The sequence below is a fragment of the Balaenoptera physalus genome, assembly GCF_965194825.1.
Source record: "Balaenoptera physalus genome assembly, chromosome: 13".
In the NCBI taxonomy this organism is placed as follows: Eukaryota; Metazoa; Chordata; class Mammalia; order Artiodactyla; family Balaenopteridae; genus Balaenoptera; species Balaenoptera physalus.
In genome coordinates this window covers 3,279,646-3,300,093 of record NC_138892.1, presented here as the reverse complement: position 1 = coordinate 3,300,093, position 20,448 = coordinate 3,279,646, and the positions used below count along the sequence as shown (strand labels likewise).

Genomic DNA, 20,448 nt, shown 5'->3' with positions numbered 1-20,448 from the left:
CTCACCCGCCCAGCAGTATCTTGCAATACCCTACGGGGCTCCGTGGGAAGAAAGACAGGCGGTAAGTGTTCCAGGGCGGGGACAAGGGCTGTGGGAAGCCTTTGCTATTACGAGACAGGATAGAAAACTCAGTGTCGCAAGGGATCTGAGAGAGCCACTCACTCTGCTCTGAGGGCCGGGGGTAGCCTTTACTGAGGCGCTGGTTGGCATACGACTGAGATAATACACGTAAAGTACTTAGCACAATACCCTGCGTACAGCAAGTACTACATCAATGTCACTTATCATAAGTGAGGAGGCACGGAAAACTTTAATCAGAAAATATCGTCAAGAACTGGCACGCGTCTGTCAAGCGGCTCCCCAAAGCCGCACTGCGCTCCCGTCTGAAATGCCGGTCCCTGACCTCTCAGGTTAGGTCTACCGCCGACAGAAATATAATGCAGCCACATAGGTAATTTCTAATTTTCTGGTAGCTACTTTGAAAAAAAGGAGAAAGGAATGTGAAAGTAATTTTAGCAATACATTTATTGAATCCAATACACAAAATATTTTACTTCAACGTGTACCCAACATAAAAATCAGCGTCATCATTCCTTCTTTGGTACTGAAGTCCTGGGTGTATTTCACCTGCACGTTTCAAGCGCCGATAGCCGCCCGAGGCCAAGGCTCCGGTGGGGGAACCTTCACGCTTCAGCCGAAGCCTGGCCCAACCCCCTCCTTCCCCGACCCACCTGCCCCCTCCCCGGGCCCCACCCCTGCCCCTCACAAGCCCCGACCACTTCCTTACGGTTCTCACCTCGCTGCACTGACTGCAGCGGTAAGTCAGCCACTTGGTATTTACCGATCCCTAGCAAGTGCGGGCGACAGACACCTCCTCGACCACCACCCGCAGCGGGGTGCTTTCGGTCTCCGCGTCGCCTCGCCCTCGGGTTAGGACCGTTGACCTGCCGCTTCGCGCAGCAGAACCCTGGGCCGAACAGCAGGCCTAAGAAGCCTGCAGGTAGAAGGATTACCCATCCGCTTCCTCCGCGGCACCGCCCCTTAGACGCCTTTTAGTGACGTCAGGCTCCGCCGCGTCCGTCACGCGCGCCTGGGTCGGAGGCGGGACTTCCGGCCGCGCGGAGGCACAACTTCCGGAGGGAGGCGGAAGAGCCTCTCGGCTCTACCCTCCGGAATCCCGGGACCAGTGAGGGGCCACCCGGGGTACCGGAAAGGGCCGCCGGGGCGGGTTGGCCGCCCTCGGGGTGTCGGGGCTGCGGGTCTGAGGGATGAGGAGAGGCCATGGCCAGCGACGGGGCCAGGAAGCAGTTCTGGAAGCGCAGCAACAGCAAGGTCCCGGGCAGGTGGGTGTGACGGGGACCCGGGTCGGGGTCAGAGGTCAGAGGTCAGCTGGGCATGTCGGCCCGCTGGGCTGCGGTGGAGTCGGGGTCTGGGGAGGGGTGACCTGGGTTCTGAGGAGACTTCTCGGGGTGTCCTGGGGGTCGGATCGTGGGGTCTGGGAGGTGACAGTGGCTGCACGTAGGAGCGAGGCCAGAAAGGAGGAGGAGGAGCTGCTGGCAGGCTTGTCCCGAGACCGGCATGCTCTCTTCTGCGAAACTCCTCGGCCCCCTGGGGAAGCTGCAAGGAACCCACTCGGCTCCAGCCGCGAGGAGTTGGTGGAGTGAGGAGAGTGGCCGGGGCAGTCTGCGCCCGCCCGCGAGCTCGGTTTCTGCAGGGGGCGTGGTGGTTTTGACCCGCTTGATTGGCGTTCTCGTCTCTCCTGTGGGCTGCTGCTTTTGCCCTGGACGAGGAAGAATACTTGAGGCTCCCTGTGGATTTCCATGTTCCCACTTTCTGGCCTCAAAGCCAACTCCTGTCTTGAGTCAGCAGCAGGAAGCAAAATTTTTTTTTTTTTTAGTTAAGTGCCTGCAGCGACCTGGGTGCACCCTGGAAGCTGTACAACTCCAAAGTCCTCCTCCGATTGATGTGTCACCCAGCCCAGCCAGGGCCCTAGGAAACATGGCAGACGTGACGGGCAAAACGCCTAGGATAAAATCAGCTGCTGGTGAAAACAGATTAGAGATAAACAAACTACAAGATTTCTACACACTGTTCAGTTTGGAAACTAAAGTCTGAGATACTGAAAATTAAGAATTGTGGTCTTAACTCCAAGTAGAACCATTCATGAGCACAGTTTATTCGTAAGTGTTGCATAGTAAACACTATTGTTTGAGTGATAGAATTGTAAACTTTGGAATGCACTGTGTCGTGTCAGAAAGGTTTAATTTTCAGAATGGTCTGGGAGTTAGCAGTATGAGTTCCTGACTGCTCAGAAAAGCGACTTTGGAGGGGGTCACTGAAGTTGGCCAGGCACCCTATTTTACTCCAGAGGACTGCGGGTTTTTTTTTTCCTGTAAATGTATTTATTTATTTATTTATATTTTATTTTCGGCTGTGTTGAGTCTTCGTTGCTGCGCACAGCCTTCACTAGTAGCGGTGAGGGGGGCTCCTCTTCGTTGTGGTGTGTCGCTTCTCATTGCGGTGGCTTCTCTTGTTGTGGAGCACGGGGTCTAGGCGTGCGGGCTTTAGGAGTTGTGGCACGCGGGCTCAGTAGTTGTGGCTCGTGGGCTCTAGAGTGCAGGCTCAGCAGTTGTGGTGGACGAGCTTAGTATTTGTGGCTCACGGGCTCTAGAGCACAGGCTCAGTAGTTGTGGCGCACGGGTTTAGTTGCTCCTCGGCATGTGCGATCTTCCTGGATCAGGATTCGAACCCGTGTCCCCAGCATTGGCAGGTGGATTCTTAGCCACTGTGCCACCAGGGAAGTCCTTAGGACTGTGCTTGATTGAAGAACAATAAGAGGTTTCATCAAAACCAATGTCAGGGTCCAGGATGATGTGAAAATCCTGGAATAGCAGAGAATAGGAGGTCCTAGCAGTGACAGGAACACATGCTCTAGAACACAGACTCCAAGGAAAGGAGCCACGTGGCAGTAGAACTTTTGTGTGTTGTTTTTAGGTCTTGAGATTTTGGTTCCTCCTCCATCTAAATAGATTCTGATTCTTAACAACCAGCTGAGGTGTGAGAATAATCAAGCTCTTGTGTGTAGTTATAATGGTGAATAAACCTTTGGATTGATGACCGTGTCTCTTGGGTATTTGTCCTTGTATTGGGTTCAATAGTGCCCCCGGCCCCGCCCCAATTCAGGTCCTCGGACCCTGTGAATGTGACCATATTTGGAAATAGGATATTTGCAGATGGAATCAAGTTAAAATGAGAAATGAGGTCACACTGGATTAGAGTGAGCCCTAGTCCAGTGACTGGCGTCCTTATAAGAAGAAGGAAATTTGCACACAGAGAGACAGACACAGGGAAGATGGCATGTGAAGATGGAGACAGACTGGAGTGATGCCTTTACAAACCAAGGCAGGCTGAGGATTCGTGGCAGCCAGTAGGAGCTAGGAGAGGCAGGGAAGGATCCTCTCCTAGAGCCTTCAGAGAGAGCATGGCCCTGCCGACACCTTGACTTTGGACTTGTAGCCTCCAGCACTGTGACAGGATAAATTTCTGTTGTCTTAAGCCGCTAAGTTTGTGGTACTTTGTTGTGACAGCCACAGGAAAATAATACTGTCCTCAACTTTCTTCTGTGAAATTCTGCATTCCCAAAGACAGCCTTGCTTTTTCCTTGGACTCCGATGCTGTGCCGTGCCTTAGGCATTTTTGAGAGCAGTTCCCGTGTGATAGTCCCAGACTTGGAGTGGAGTCTTGGAGGCCTCCTGGAGGCTGTCACTGCAGAGGGCAGGGCGAGGAGGAGAGGTCGGCTCGCCCGGAAAGGCCTGCACAGCCGCTGCGTGCCCCTCGCCTCCTGTGGCCTCGTCTCTGGCAGTGCTGCTGTTTCAGGCGACAGGAGCAGTTGCAAAGGTGTGCCCGTTTCCCTGTCAGTAGATGACCTCCCTGTGGTGACCACTGGCCGCATACCTGGTCTTTACCTACCCAAGCTCGGTGCTGTCAGATCCTAGCTGGCTTCCAGCAGTCGTGCCAGCTCTTTTGAGTGGTTCCTGTGATTAACTTTTTTTGAGTGTGGGCCTCAACCCCGAGAAACTCAAAGGAGGAAGAATACACCCACCACAAAATATGGAACTGGTAAAGGCTCTTTTGTATAGCACAAGCCTTTACAATTAGTAATTCCTTAGTAATAATTCCTATGACAGTAGTGGCTGCTATTCATCGAGCACTTACTATTTGCCAGGTGCTATTCCTGGCGCTCTGCAAGTGTTCGTGTCTCTGGTGTTTTAGAATTTACAAAACACACTCTGTCCTCCAAGCACACTCTGACACTCAGTGAGGTAGGCTGGTTTAAAGCCCCTTGGTTGTTTTCCCCGAAATGCCATGCTGAGAAGCTTAAGTGTTTTTGCATGATGTCTAAGGCCCTTTATAACCTGAGGCTGCTCAATTCTTTAGCCCCGTCTCCTGCCCCTCCTTGCTTTGAGCTTTGCCTTCACTGGTGCTGATGGACTTGTAGGATCCTTGCTGTACCTGCTGTGTGATGCCTCTGTCAGTTTCATGCTTTCATAGCTGACCAGAATGTTCTTTTCCTCCCTTCCCTCTCCTTTGCCTGGCTTTTTATTTTTCTTATTTATTTATTAATTTTTTGGCCTCGCTGTGTGGCATGTGGGATCTTAGTTCCCCGACCAGGGATGGAACCCCTGCCCCTGCATTGTGAGCGCGGAGTCTTAACCACTGGACCTCCAGGGAAGTCCCTGCTGGGCTTACTTTTTAGAGATGTTTAAGAACTCGCCTCCAGTGTACCTCCTGGTCAGGGCTGGCCTGTTTTCATGCAGTCTGGACTAAAGTACCCCTTTGTGCGTCACACTCAGTGTTGGAAAGTGCTTGTTTTCTTCACCAGACGGTGAGCTCTGCATGTTTGGGGAGCGTGCCTTACTCATCTTTGCATTGCTACTGCCAAATCAATAAGTGGTGGTTGATCTGAACTGTTTTCCAGATTAACCTGGAGAGACTGAGTGATTTGGCCAAGGGCTTACACTGCACGAGGTGGTCTTGCTGGTAGATCCCCCTATTCTGTGCACACCCTGGTCCTTAGATTATGTATTTGGCTGATGCTTCCTTAGAAACTTCTTCTCTGGATGAGGCAGGATGTGTGATATGGTGGAAAGATGTCTGACTGGGAATTGGGTAGTTCAGGTTTTAGCCATCGTTTTCTGTTAATCTCTCTGTGACCTTCACCTTCCTCATATTGCCCCCAGGGCCATCAGTTTCTGCATGTATAACCTAGGGAGTTGCATTAGACCTAAGTGGTTGTGACCTACAGGAGGATATTTGCTTGGCCTAACCCTGTTCTCTTAGACGAGAAGGAGAGAGGCCTCTTGGACCAGTTTTGAGAGTCTGATAATTTATTTATTCAGCAAATATTTATTTAACCCAGATTATGTGCCAGTAATGGTTCCCGGTGCTAGAGATGCATCAGTGAACAAAACAGACCAAAATCTGTGCTCTCACAGAGCTCACAGCAGAGTGGGAGAGGCAGAGAATAACTTAAGTTTTTTTTTTTTTTTTTTTGGTTGCGCCTCACGGGTTGTGGGATCTTAGTTCCCCGACCAGGGATCAGACCAGGGCCCTTGGCAGTGAAAGCGCGGAGTCCTAATCACTGGACCACCAGGGAATCCCTCGAGAATAACTAAGTAGAGAGTTAACTGTCAGAAGGTGATGACTGCTGTCAAAACAGAGCAGGGAAGCGGGATAGATCTTTCGGGGGCAGGTGCCGTGGGGAGAGTGTCATGGTGATAAGGTGACCAGGTAAGCTCTAACAGAGCAGGTGACATTTGAGCAAGATTTGCAGCAGGTGAGGGAACAGGCCTCCTGGGTGGCCGGGAAAGAGTCGTCCAGGCAGAGGGCTGAGCTCTTGCAAAGGCCCTGGTTCGGGGGCAATGCTGGTGTGTCTGAGGAGAAGCCCGGGGGGCCGGTGTGACCACTGCTGAGGGGGGGAGAGACTTGTGGGGCACGAGGCCTGAAAGGTGGGAGTGGTGGGCCTCATGGTCCCAGGAAAGACAGGGCCTCCCAGTCTTTTCTTCCGAGTGAAGGGGGAGCCTTTGGAGGATTGTGGCAGCGGCATGCCCTGCCTTTGGTTTAGCAGGATTCCTTTGGCTGCCCTGTTGTAGGTAGACTGGGGGGCCGAGAGGACCAGGGCGGAAGCAGGGAGACCAGTTAGGAGGCTTTGCGAACATCCAGGTGAGAGGCGGTGGTGGTTTGATAAGAATCAGGAAGTTGATGATAGGAATCAGAAAAGGTTCAGCCTCTGACTCTCTGGGCCTGTTCTTTCGTGGGCCATTGACTTGCTTGGCTCCCACGGGGCTGTGGCTTTCTGCAGTTGCACTTAGCATTCTTGCTACACTTAACTTTAAATGCCAAGATGAAATCATAGCACACTGGGTGGGAGAACGCAGGCAGCCTTTCAGCGTGGATCCGACGCTTGCTATTTTAGCACGGCTCTGCCTGGCAGCGTGCTCTGCTGACAGCAGGGTAGGCGGGCCGCTGGGGCAGGTGAAGGGTGACATTTGTAAGTGCGGTGGCAGCAAGAAAGGCCGGGACTGAATATGGCAGGGCCGTGGGTGCTCGGGTAGACGTGGGGCAGAAGACCATTCGCGGTGCGCTGGCCCCGGCAGCTTTCAGCGCACAGCTGTCACGGCCACGAGGCGGCCCTGAGCAAGGGGGACGCTCAGCTCAGCTGTCGTCTCCGCAGGCCACCGTCAGTCGTCAGCTGCAGGAGAGGAGCGTGGCGGGGCACGGTTCATTCAGAAAATACTGGAGCACCTTCAGTGCGCCAGGTACCACGCGGAATGCTGAGCAGGGGCGTGGGCCTCGGGGTCCTCAGGCCGAAGGAGACGGTGAACACCTGATACACAAGCAGTCTGCAGGCTCCCACGGCCGCAGCCTGGTGATGGGGGCAGAACAGCGGAGCCCCGCGTCCATAGAATGCCACGTTCCCCCCGCCCCCGGAGGAGGTCTCGCCTAGGCTGGGACCCGGGGCTGGAGCAGGGGCCGTCCTGCCACGCAGAGGTGTGGGTCGGGGTCGGGGTCGGAGCTCTCCGCAGGGAGACCCCGAGGAGGAAGTGAGGAGGGGTGTGCGGGGCCCAGAGCACGCAGGGCTTCCAGGCCCTGGAGAAGATCTGGGTCTTGGTCCCGAGAGCCATGAGGAAGCACTTCACCCTGTCCCTCCGCCTCGAAGAGAGGGTGAGAGGAAGTGGGCACGGGAAGTGGGGACCAGGGCAGTGGCTGTGGGCGGGGGGAGTGGACAGGTTCAGGGCCCGGGCTGCAGTGGGCCTCGAAGGGGTCACTGATGGGCGGGGTGTTGGAGGTTGAGGTGACCCCCAGGGTTCTGGCCTGAGGGGTGGGGTCCCCCCCAAGATGTCCACGTCCTCATCCTCAGAGCTTGTGACGTGTCAGTTCCACGGCAAAGGGGAATTACGTTGCAGATGGAATTAAGGTTGCCCGTCAGCTGCCCCTGATATGGAGAGGTTGCCCTGGATTATCCGGTGGGCCCAGCGCAGTCACATCAGCTCTTAAAAGTATCAGAGATTGGACACAGGTGGCTCCGTCTGATCTGCGCTTGCTGGCTTTGAAGATGGAGGAAGGGGCCCCGAGCCAGGGCACCTGTGGCCTCTAGGAGCGGGGAGCAGCCTGTGCTTTTGGTCAGCAGGAAGACGGGGACCTTGGTTCCACACCCACTGGAAACTGAATTCTGCCAGCGACCCGGATGAGCAGGAAATGGATTCTTCCCAGGACCGCCTCCAGAATGGATGCAGCGGGCTGACCCCTGGACTTTAGCCTGGGAGACCCATGCCGGACCTCTGACCTCCAGAGTGTTAAGATGATGGGTGGGAATGTTTGAAGGCAGTAAGTTTGTTACAGCGGCTGCAGGAAAGCAGAGCGAGGGAGGTGGAGGGGCAGGGAAGCGTGGCCGAGGGCCGTCGGGTGGGGAAGGGGTCCTGCACTTGAACGTGGGCCGGTACCTCGGCCAGTCTTCACGGGTGGGCTGGGCCCTCACTGGTGAGCTCTGCAAAGTCGGAGGGGTCTTCTCTGTTCCGTGTCCTCTCGGGTCCAGGGGCCAAGTGGAGGCTGTGCCTCTCTTTCCTCAGAAGTTCTGAGCTGCTGCCCCACCTGCTCTCCTGTCTTGTGTGCTTATAGACCTGGCTTGTTTTCTTGCTGGTGCTTCTGGAGTGGCTGTTTGGAGTGTCTCTTTATTCCTAGTTTTCCTTGTCATGAGGAGCCCAGGAGTCCGTGCTCTGGCAGTGACTTTGTGTTTTGTCCGGGGTGGCGGGGGGAGAGGGTCGGTCTGGTTGCCACCCGTGAGTGGAGATGGTCTTGCTGTGCTGAGCACCGCGGAAGCACCTGAGGGTGGGGTTTGGCTAAATACATAGTTTGTTTTACTTGTTTGCTTTCCAGTGGTCATGTTTCATGTTATGAAACACCTTTTATTTTGTCTGGAAACATTTTGAAAAAATAAATTTAAAATGAAATCATTTTTTTTCCCTCTTAAATGTTTATCTAATGTTGCAAATCTGGACTCTTTTGGGTTAATTTTAGATGAGGGCAAAAATGACTTAAAAAAAAATCCTTGATGATTTTGGATTTGTTCTGTTTTTTTAAAATTTAGTAAAATGAGAGCTGGAGGAGGTGTTTCACCCCCCTGAGTCCTGTGAAGGCAGGAGCAGAGGTTGGGGGTGGGAATGAACAGAACAGGCGCCGGGAGCCCTCGCCTCCATTTTTCTCTTCCCACTGGAGTGGCCCCGCCTGGCCTGCGTACAGCTAGGACAAGGGCAGCGGCTCTGTGACCCGGGGCCAGGGCGTGACACCCGCCCCCGCCAGGCCTTCTCCGGAAGCTCCACCATCTCCCACTCCTGGGCTTATCCGCTCCTCAGTGGAACGCGTGCAGCGTGAGGACTGGCCCCTGCGGGCCCTCTGGGAGCAGCGGGGGTCCCGGCCTTGGGGCGGCTGGGCTGCACGTGGGGGTGCCTCCGTGCTCGGCCCTGGGAGGGCAGACACGACCGACCGCCTGGTTCTCCCTCTGGAGGATTCCGGGGAGAGTGGCTGTGAACCACATCCACGGGCAGGTGTTGGCTCTGCGCCCCAGGCGGGAAGTGGAGGCGGATGGAGATGGTGCTGGCCTTGCAGTGACACCGCGTACCTGCGCCTGCTTATTGAGCACCTCCCTTGTTTCGGGCTCTTGACACACAGGTTCGGGCCAGCAGCAGCGGGAATGCTGAGGGGTCCTTTACAGACTTCACAGGCTGCAGCTGAGCTGGTGGTGGGCCTGGCCCGGGGCGGGGGGGTGGGACCCGGTTGCTTGCACACGGACTTCCTCTTTCCGGGTTCTCCAGGGGTGAGAGGGGCAGCTTCTAGGTTCACCCAGACGTTCCCCCCCTCACAGAGAGAGGCAGAGGGTCAGGAGGCCCAGAGGGGACGGGGCAGCCTGGGTTCTTCCCATTTCTGGGCTCCGTGCTACAGGGGACTTCTGTTTTGAGTGTCCCTGGTCCTTTTGTTCCCTCATTCTGATGCTGTTTCCTCTTTTGGGGGGATTCACGTGGAAATCCCAGCCTGAGTGCTGAAGGTGGCGAAGGCGCAGGTAGCTGTCGGGGAGTTTAGTTGCTTAGAATGGTTACGGGTTCTCTTACTGGGGTTAGGAGGGCTCAGGGCTGAAGCTGCTGTTAGTGTTACTAGCGCAGCTGGGCAGGGGGCCCTGCGGGTGCAGACCCCGCAGCAGCCCTCGCCCGGCTGCTGCTCTCCGCCCGAGGCCCCTCGGTGAGCGGTGAGCGAGCTGGCTTTGAACTCAAGCATGTTGGCGGAGGGCAGAGCCCTTTCTCTCCGCCGCCCTGTGCGTTTCTGGGCTCCTGACCGCATTAGCGCTCTGTTCCCTGTGGTCCATCCTCCCGGGGTCTGGAGTTCACTGGCACTGCCAGGGTGTTCCGGCCCGGGCATGGCCTTCCGTCTTCCTTCTCACCTGGGCTGCACACTCGAGCTTGGCCCGTGCTGTCGGGGCCAGACGGTGACACAGTTCTCAGACGTGCCCCGGGCCGCTCTCGCCCTGCTCCCTCACACAGCTCGCTGCAGGGTTTGCCGTGCGCCTTCTTTCCGTGAGCGTTTCTACTAGCCTCAAAGACAGAATGCCCTTGCTGGCGCTCAGGCTCACACGCAGCGAGACAAGCGATGTTCGATGCCTGTCTTCCTGGTGGGCTCCTAATCCTCGGCCGAAAGCCCTCAGCGGGGTCCGGGCTTGTCAGAGGGCGTGGGCGCGGTGCGCGTGGAGAGGCGGGGCGGAGGACGGGGTCTTGGAGAGGGGAGGGGGTCCCTCGGCGTCACGGGACCTCGGAGGCGGGAGGCAGCCCCTAGGGGGCGCTCAGCACCTGCTTCTCTTGTTGTCACGTGCGCGTGTTTGCAGGTGGCGAGGCCAGCCGGTTGGGTGGGAAGCAGAAGGGGTCTGGCCTTGCCATTACAGAACGCAGGAGGAAGAGAGCGCGGGAGACCTCCCGGCCCCCCAGTCTTCACCGCACTGTCTCCCTCCCGCCGTCTAGGGCGTGGGGATTGTCTTACGGGGCCGGTTACCGTCCTGGGGTGGCTAGTGCTACGGGTTAGTCTCAGACCGGGGCTGCCACCTCCTGCACCCCGTTTCGATTCCTTTAGAATTACTCCCTAGCTTGGGTTAGTTTCCTGTGCCAAAGCCAGTCGTGGAGCCATTACAGCATTTTATGTCCCAGCCACACGTGGGCTCATCAACCACCATGACTGTAAGTGGCTCTGACAGGGCCGGGCAGGCTGGGACGCTGGGGGCCCCTCAGAGGGTGTTGCCTAGTTACGCCCGCTTATGAGGGGACGTGCTCTAGTCTTTGGAGCTTAACTCCTTCAGGTTTAAAATGCTTAATCATTCAAGTATTCGTGTAGTAAAGAAGGGAGCACTGAACTGATGAGAACCTACTGCATAGCACAGGGAACTCTACTCAGTGCTTTGTGGGACCTAAATGGGAAGGAAATCCAAAAAAGAGTGGAGATATATATATGTATACATATAACGGATTCACTTTGCTGTACAGCAGAAGCTAATACAACATTGTAAAGCAACTATATGCCAATAAAAAGTAAAAAAGAAAAAGAAGGGAGCACTGAATGTAGCAACAAGTATCTTGGGTTTTGGGATCGCTGTTCTTGGAGATTAAGTCACGGAAGGAGTGAGTGATGGGGTCAGGAGGAGAGGGACGCTGGGGACAGCGGGTGGGTTTCAGGTGTCACAGACGGCCCAGGGAGAGAGCCAGGAGGCTGCCAGGGGCTGCACGAGGCGGGGCGCGCCTGTCGTGTTGTACCTGCGTGACTGCAGAGGGTCGCGTCCTGTCTGGGGAGGTGGGTGTGAGGCATGGCAGTGGGGGCAAAGCTGATTTTTGCGACGGGCCCGTTAACGTGAGGTGGTGATTTGTGGCCGAGAGCCAGCAGCAGCTTGGCCTGGAGGCCGCTGTTTGAGTGTTTACTGGAGGTGCCCAGTAACGCCAGGAGAGAGCGCGGTTTCGCGTGAACTGGGAAGAAGGCGGGGTGGAGCCCTGGGCTTGGGGACGCACGGAGGAGTCTGAGGAGCATCCAGATAGGCTGGCAGGAGCTGGGAGAGGAGAAGGGGCTGAGTGCGGTGAGCCTGGGGCGGAGTCACAGGAGAGGGGCCGGGGCGAGAAGCAGCAAGGAGGGGAGAGCTGGGGAAGTGGGACCCGGTGACGGCCGACTGCCGGGCTGGCGGGGGTGGACTTTTCCATGTTAATTTCAGAAGACTCCTCCCCCACCCCGTATTCATACATTGTGCTGTTATGGAGATGTAATTGACGTATTATATTACTTTCAGGTGTGCAACCTAAGGATCCGCCCTGTGTACGTATTGCAGAATGGTCACAGGAAGTGTAGTTAACGTCCATCCCCACACAGTCACACGCTTGTTCCTCGTGATGAGAACTTGTAAGATTCCAAGCAAGCTTCGCATCTGCAGGGCAGTGTTACTGACTTCAGTCACCATGCTGTGCGTTACATCCCCAGGACTTACTTACCTTGTTAGTGGAAGTGTGTGCCTGTGGACCCCTTCACCCATTTCGCACCCTGCCCCACCTCTGGCAGCCACCAGTCTGTTCTCTGGGTCTGTGAGCTCACACGTTGCTTTTTTCTTCTAATTGAAGTAGAGTTGATTTATAGTATTATATTCCACACATTGCTTTTTTCATGTGAGGGAGAAGTTTATTGTCAACATCCTCACTTCTAAGACCTGTCTGAAGAGCCATCCGTGAAGCTGCTTGCTGATTGGATCAGTAATTGCCCGTCTCCACTGGCTCCTGGGACCCCAAGGAGTGTGACAGGAGACAAACTCCAGGCCCCCTTACAGGGAGCTCGTGGCCCGGTGGGGAGAGCTCGGTAGGTGGCTGAGAGCTTGGGGGACGGGGCGAACGTCACTGCCAGGTGGCATAGCGTGGGTGTTGACGGTGGGACAGCCCCGGAGCCCCTTTGCTCAGGGTCCTGTAGGGCCACGTGTGTCTGCACTTGACTCTGTGGGCGGGAGGAATGGTGGCATTGTTTACCGTCGTAATAATGGCGTTTCGTACATTTTCCTCCGGAGTCCTCTAAAGTTAATTTCCTTGGACAACTTACCCCTCTGAACATATTTTATAAACCTGGGGAGCATCACTGTGGTTAGAACACGCCTAATGGTAAATCAGTTGCTAATTTAGTTCATCTTTCAGAAAACTACTGGAGACATTGAGTGATGACTGTGCTTGGAGAGGTTGATGGGCTGTAAACTGAGTTACTGCATGATTTGCCTGTTTACTTCATGTGTCTGAAATACAGGGAGGCAGTTAATCGTAAAGGTGGCCGTATAATTTTTCATTTATTTTATGATGCTTAGGACACCGCAGCTTGGATGTATTTCTTTTACTTTTATCTCCTCTCACTCTTTGCCGTTTCATTCATTGTTATTTTCACTCACTGCTCTTTAACCTTTAATGAAAAAAAAAAAAAAAAACTCTTCTGGTGTTGTCCCATCAGTCTTTGTTTCAGAGCCAGGGCCTTGGTGTAGGTGGTCCAAGTTCAGACCAGAAAGAAGTTCTCTGGGATACACAGGAGAGAATCACCTTATTGTCAAACCCAGAGGCCTTGCGCCATTGGGCTCTCCTTCCTCCTGCCTTCTTGGCTTCTGCTCTGTAACTTAGGCTCATTCCCTCCTTTCTCCTCCCACTTCAGTGCCTACCTGTATCCTAATGACTCTCCACCACGGCGGGAGCAGCATCCCTGGCATCTAAGCAGCGCCAGCGTCGGGCCGGCCCTGGAGCAGGTGCTCAGCCAGGGTGTGCCGAGTGACTCTAGTGGGGCAGCCTCGGGGTCGTCTGTGACTGGCTAAGATGTCACTGATTCGTGGTGCTCTCGGTGAAGGCCACGCCCCAGAGCTTGGCTGTCCACAAGTAGGCCCTCAGACAGTCTTTGTGAGTTTTTAAAAAGCTTTCCTGGGGGGCTTCGCTGGTGGCGCAGTGGTTAAGGATCCACCTGCCAATGCAGGGGACACAGGTTCGAGCCCTGGTCCGGGAAGATCCCACATGCCGCGGAGCAGCTAAGCCCGTGTGCCACAACTACTGAGCCTGTGCTCTAGAGCCCGTGAGCCACACCTACTGAGCCTGTGTGCCACAACTGTTGAAGCCCACGTGCCTAGAACCCGTGCTCTGAAACAAGAGAAGCCACGCAATGAGAAGCCTGCGCATCGCAACGAAGAGTAGCCCCTGCTCGCCGCAACTAGAGAAAGCCCGCACATAGCAACGAAGACACAACACAGCCAAATATAAATTAAAAAAAAAAAAAATCCTGGGGACTTCCCTGGCAGTCCAGTGGTTAAGACTCCACGCGTCCACTGCAGGAGGCATGGGTTTGATCCCTGGTCGGGGAACTACGATCCCGCATGCCGTGTGGCACGAGTGAAAAAAAAAGCTTTCCTGACTGGTGTTGTAAAGGCAGCCTGGATAGAACCCGGAAGAGATGGCGTTGGTCCCCGGGGCCCATCTCTTTCTTTCGGGCGTTCCTGTATCTGCCCAGTGTCTCCAGCCTATCTTCATGTTGGGACCCCGTCCTTCTAGGAGCGCTCTTCCCGGTTCTCTCTTTAAACCTTAGCTTTGCCCGTTCTTTGTCATCTTTCTTTCCCTTACCAGTGGGGGCGTTTTCTGTGCCTTCTGCAGAAGAGGTGACCTTTATGGGAACTCGGGGCTCTCGTGGGAGGCACTTCTAGTTGGGGGCCACTTCGGGGCTCCTTCCTGACCCGTCCTGTGCTGTCCTTTGTCTGGACCCAACCCTCTCACCGAGCTGGGAGCCTCTGTTACATCGCAGTGTTGGAAGCTGTGACGCCTTGTTAGTTCTCAGTCATTCTTCTTCCATCTGAGTCCTTCCCGGCTGCTCAGCCATGTGGTCATCAGGATATGTACAAATTGGGCCCAGAGGACACCGCTCTTGGTCCCTGCCGTTGCCTACTGGTAACAAATTAGTCTTTCTTAAGTTTCATTTTCTTAGTTTGGAGGATGATAAAAATGTCCGTCCTTTCCACATGAAGTATACTGAAATGTTCTGTGACGGTAGCAGTGCAGACTCTGTTATTTGGGGCGGGAGGGGTGGACTTGGACCTGTTTAAAGGTTTATCGAGTGATGTTGGTCATCTGGGCTATGGGTACTGAAGGTGTGCTTTTGCACCCTGAGCCTTCCCCCCGTGCGCACCTGCTCCCCGGCACCTGGGCCAGGAGGGACTGGTCTGGTCCTTCCCCGTCCTCGCTTCTCCCTAGCTCGCCCTCCCTCCCTCCCTCCCTCCCTCCCTCCCTCCCTCCTTCCTTCCTTCCTTCCTTCCTTCCTTCCTTCCTTCCTTCCTTCCTTCCTTCCTTCCTTCCTTCCTTTTAACACCTTTGTAGATATATCATTTACGTAACATACATTTCACCCACTTAAAGTGTACAATTCAGTGTTTTTAGTATATTCACCCAGTTGTACCACCGTCACCACAGAGAGAGGCCCAGAACTCATAAGCAATGATACCCCATTCCCTCTTCCCAGCCCCTGGCAACTGCTAACATACCTTTCGTTTCTATAGATTTGCCTATTCTGGATGGTTCATGTAAATTGAATTATATGTGTGGTCCTTTGTGACTAGCTTCTTTGACTGTGACGTTTTCAAGGGTCATCCATGTTGGAGCATCTCTTTTTATGACCTAATAATGAATAGTCCATTGTATGGATAGGCACATTTGATTTATCCATTCATCAGTTGATGGACATTTGGACTGTTTCCACATTTTGGCTGTTATGAATAATACAGTACAAGTTTTTTGGGTAGACATGTTTCCATTTCTTTTGGGTGTGTACCTAGGAGTGGAATCGCAGGGTCATGTGGTCAGTGTTGGACCTTTTGAAGACCTGCCAGGCTGTTTTCCAGAGCGGCTGCACCCATTTTCACTCCCATCCACAGCGTGTGAGGGTTTCAGTTTCTCTGCATCCTCGCCAACACATATTATCTTTAAATTTTTGCCCCCCTCCTGGCTGTGAAGTGGTACCTAATTGTGATTTTTTTTTTTTTTTTTTTTAATTTTTTGGTCGCAGCTTGCGGCATGTAGGATCTTAGTTCTTGACCAGGGATCAAACCCCCGCCCCCTGCAGTGGAAGTGCAGAGTCTTGACCGCTGGACTGCCAGGGAAGTCCCTCTAATTGTGATTTTGATTTGCGTTTCTGTGGTGGCTAATGACGGTGAGCCTTCTTTTTGAAAGATTTCTGTGCACAGTGTAGGAAGCATGGGGTCGGGGGAGGCTTAGAGAAATGTGTCTTGGAGGAGCGCTCCAGGCACTGCATTCCCTGACCCTCTGAATGGCTGTGCCTGCAAACACCTCCCCTCTCAGAGCCAGAGCCATCTGTTTAAAACCCTAGAACACATTTCAGACTTTCAGGAAGGCACAAGGTGAATACAGGGCACGTAGACCACATCCACAGTTGATGCTGTCGTGTTCCTTTCCTGGGCCCAGCTGTTTAGTCTCACTTCCCCTGACCATCACGGTTCTGAATTTTGTGGTTACCCTGCACGCAGTAGGATTTTTGACCACTCATGTATGTACCCAAAAATGATATATTGTCTCATTTTTGCATTTAAAAAACTTCCTGTAAGTGGTGTCATACTGTGTGTACTCAGCGTTTCACTATTATGTTAATGAACTTTCCCCATCTTGAATCTGGTGGCTGAAGTTCCTTCATGTTTGCTGTGGTTGGTATGCCATTATATGCGTACGTTCTAGTTTGTTTATTCATTATTCAGTTGATAATGGACATCTAGATTTTTCTTAACATTTTTTCTCTTTGTGGTATTATGAACATCGCTGAACCTGTCTCCCTGTGTACTTGTGTAACTGTTTTTCCAGGGTGTGTAGCTGGCAGTGGAACTATGTCACGTGGATCTGCTTTTTGGAAGGAATCATTAGGGTTCAGTGAATTACTGTAGTGTTTTAAAGCAGTACAATTTATAAAAAAGTTTATTGGTTAATATATTTTTTAAGGAAAGATTTCATTATTTGAAAGGAGGTATGTGTATTAGTTGCCATTTATTCTTTAAAAAGGGCTTTAGTTGAAGCCTGTTTTTCTCTTTCCCTATGCAAAACCGAATAAAAATGTAATTTTAATAAGATAAAATGAGGTTCCTTTTAGTCTGAGCTTGAACTTTGTTGGAACATTTTCTGCTCAGTAAACACAAGTGGTTTGCCCATGAAGAATTAATGAGTTTCCTGCTCTCCTGGGAGGGAAAGGCCTGCAGTATGTGATAATGTTGCAGACTTTTGTGAAAATGACATGCAAATAGTGGGCTGTAGACCAGACTGCCTGCCGGTTTTGAGCCATATTGAATACATTTGCGCATAATGGAAGATTGCAAGTGTTCAAGGAAAGACAGATTGATAGTATTGGTAAATACTGTCTGTAGGTCACTGCAGTATTCACACTGCTGTTATATGGTTATCTCATTTCATACACATTCTTATTTCCATTTCCGGGATGAGGAAGGTAAAGCTCGGAACAATTACTTGGTTAACGCTCTTATCAGCTTTAAGCGTTGGGACTTGAACCCAGGCCTTTGGATTCTTAAAACTGGGAACTTTCTACCAAGGTCAGGGAGGCATCCATGGAAATTTCAGGAAAGGAACCACGACAGATGGGTGGTGCTTGACCTAGGCAGGCTGATACTTTTTTTTTTTGGCCAAAAGAAAAGAAAAAAGAAAAGAAAGCTCCTGGGTGTCACTGGGAAGTCTTGAAGGCTGTGGCCTGAGTCCCTCACGTGTCTAGCAGTTGGGCGCAGGCTGTCACCTGGGACCCCCGCCAGCGCTGTTAGTTGTGGTGCCTACACGTACGCGCCCTCCACGTGGCTGGTGTGGGCTTCCTCACAGCATGGTGGCCAGGAGAACCAAGTGGAAGCTGTATTGCCTTTTAAAAACGTTTCATCTTTACTGAGATTCACATATCATAGTTCACCTATTTTAATTCACATACGCCACCATTCACTCATTTAAAGTGTAAAATTCAGTGATATTATATTGTATTCAAAAAGTTGTATAACTCTCACCACAGTCAATTTTAGAACATGTTTATCATCTCAAAAAGAAACCCTGTACTCATTAGCGGTCACCCCGGCTTCCCACCCCCCACCCCAGGAAACCACTAATCTTCTTTCTGTCTCTATAGTATGATTTGTCCATTATAGACATTTCATATAAATGGAGTCATATAATAATGTGGGGATTTTTTGGTGACTGGCTTCCTGTACTCAGCATAATGTTTTCAAGGTTCTTCATGTTGTAGCATGTATCAGCATTTCATTTTATAGCTGAGTAATATTCCATTTTATGGGTATACCACATTTTGTTTACCTATCCATCTAGGGTGCAGCTTTTTTCTTTGCATGTGGTTATCTAGTTGTCCCAGCACCATTTGTTGAAAGACAGTTCTTTCTCCAGTGAAGGGTCTTGGCACCATTAAAAAAAAAAAAAATCAATTGACTGTAAATGTGAGGAGTCTGGACTCTCAGTTCCATTCCGTTGATCTCTATGTTTATCCTTATGCCAGTACCATACTGACTTGATTACCGAATCTTTTAGTAAGTTTTGAAATCTGGAGGAGTGAGTCCTCCAACTTTGTTCTTTTTCAAGAGTGTTTTAACCTGGTCATTCTGGGTCTCTTGAGCTTCCATGTGAATTTCAGGGTCATCTTATCGATTTCTACGCAGAAGCTGCCTGGTGTTTTGGTAGGGATTGCATCGAGTCTGTAGTGAATTTAGAGAGTGCTGTGGTCTTAACAATATTACGTCTTCTGATACAAACGGGTATTTCTCCATTGATTTAGGTTTTCTTTCAATTCTTTCAATAGTAGTTTTTAGTTTTCAGAGTATAAGTTTTATACATCTTTTGTTAATCTATTCCTAAACATATCATTCTTTTTGATGTTATTAAAAGTGGAGTTGTTTTTTTAATTTCATTTTTGGATTGTTCATTGCGAATGGATAGAAATACAATTAATATTTGTATGTTCGTCTTGTATGTTGAGGCCTTGCTGAATTTTTTAGTTTCACTACTTTTTTAGTGAATTCTTTAGTATTTTCTGTATATAAGATTATATCATCTAGTTAATTTTACTTCTTCGTTTCTAATCTGGATGGCTTTTATTCTCATTCTTGCCTAATTGCCCTAAGACCTCCAGTACAATATTGAACAAAAGTGGTGAGAATGGACATCCTTGTCTTGTTCCTGATCTTAGGGGGAAAACATTCTGTCATTCACCTTAGGTATGATGTTAGATATGGGTTTTTTGTAGATGTCTTTTATCAGGATGAGGACATTTCCTTCTATTACTAGTTTGTTGAGCATCTTTGTCATGAAGGGGTGTTGAGTTTTGTCAGGTGCTTTTTCTGTGACTATTGAAATCATTGTGTGGTTTTGTCCTTTTTCCTGTTGGCATTTTCAGGTTTTAAGCCAGCCTTGCATTTCTTGGATAAATCCTACTTGGTCGTGATGTATAATCCTTTTTTAATGTTGTTGGATTTGGTTTGCTAGTATTTTGTTGAGGAGTTTTGTGTGTATACTTATAGGAGATACCGGTCTGTAGTTTTTTTTTTTTTTTTGGCTGTGCAGCTTGCAGGATCCTAGTTCTCTGACCAGGGATTGAACCCAGGGCCACGGCAGTGAAAGCGCTGAATCTTAACTACTGGACCACCAGGGAATTCCCTGTAGTTTTCTTTTGTGATGTTCTTGTCTGCTTTTGGTATCAGGGTAATTCTGGCCTCAGAATGAGTTGGGAAGTGGGTGGGCTCCTGCTTTTCTCCCCTTTACCAGAACAGCTCTGCTTCTGCCTGTGCTGTGTTTCTCTGTAAAAATTCTTTTGAAAAGTTGGTTTACTGCTAAAACACCACCCCCCTTCACACACAAAATGAAACCTCACAGGACAACAAAACTGGAGCTACATGTGTTAACACTGACACACAAAAAAACCATCTTGAGAGAAAATAAAGCTGCAAAAAGATATATAAAGATGTGTATATTATAAAATAATATTAACTTAATCTTTACAAACATGCAGAATAATATCATAGGTTGCCTAGAGATGCACAAGTCTGCAGTAAAGGTATAAACACTTGTGTGAGAATTTTAAATGTCAGATTCAGGTTGGTAGTTACCTCATAGGACAGTAGAATTGGGGAGGGTTTCAAATCTATTATATGACAAAATGATAGGGTTTTTGTTTTTGTTTTTCCAGCCGTGCAGCGAGGCTTGCAGGGGCTTAGTTCCCAGACCAGGGATCGAACCTGGCCCCCACAGCAAAAGCACCAAGCCCTAACCAGGGACCGCCAGGGAAGCCCCCAAATGATAGGGTTTTGGATGGAGCCAAAGTGACACTGTGGTGTTTGTGTGGGTATTTATGTTCTAGGTGCTTTTAAGTTGGCCTTGCAACCTGCTAGCTGGGTGTGACCTCAGGCAGGCCACTTAAGCTTTCTGTCCCTCAGTTTCTCATAGCCCTATCTGCCTGCTGGGTCGTGAGGATAAGAGGAACGAACACACTGAGTTTGGAACGAAGCTAAATCTGTTCACCACGGCTGTTATGCTCTGTGTTTTATTGTCTGCCGTATCTCATGCTGAAGAGCAAACAGGAATCTGGAGCAGTTACGGAGGCTGTTGGGAAAGGCTGAAGCTGAGCGGTTGGCACACAGTGGGGTGGGCATGGTGTTGTCCCTCCCCCTTCCTGTGTGTCTCTTGCCTTTGGGAGAAGCTCCTCCTCCAGGGCCCCTCCGGGCCCGACGTGACCGCCCCATGGGCCTTGCCCACCGCACAGGTGTCCTCACGGGGCAAGTGGAGGGTCACTGCCTTGCTTTCGGATCACAACAAAGACAGGCCTCTT

The 20,448-nt window shown here is 51.4% G+C and overlaps 1 protein-coding gene and 1 long non-coding RNA gene across 4 annotated transcripts in view; one reads left to right on the top strand and one right to left on the bottom strand.

Moving 5' to 3' along the window:
* Positions 1–291: 291 nt before the first annotated feature.
* LOC309641767 lies at positions 292–1,039 on the bottom strand. The gene is made up of 2 exons (XR_014252761.1): positions 797–1,039; positions 292–473 (listed from the first exon to the last, which is right to left on the bottom strand). It is a non-coding gene; the product is annotated as an uncharacterized lncRNA (long non-coding RNA).
* A 105-nt stretch (positions 1,040–1,144) lies between these two features.
* Positions 1,145–20,448, top strand: part of TBC1D22A (TBC1 domain family member 22A) — a 320,481-nt gene continuing 301,177 nt past the window's right edge. For 2 of the 3 annotated variants that reach the window (XM_082422201.1, XM_082422202.1), the window contains exon 1: positions 1,145–1,343. In XM_082422201.1, coding sequence (XP_082278327.1) covers positions 1,282–1,343 — 62 coding nt within the window. In that variant the 5' untranslated portion in view covers positions 1,145–1,281. The remainder of the gene's footprint in view (positions 1,344–20,448) is intronic. The other variant, XM_082422203.1, reaches the window with a different exon arrangement.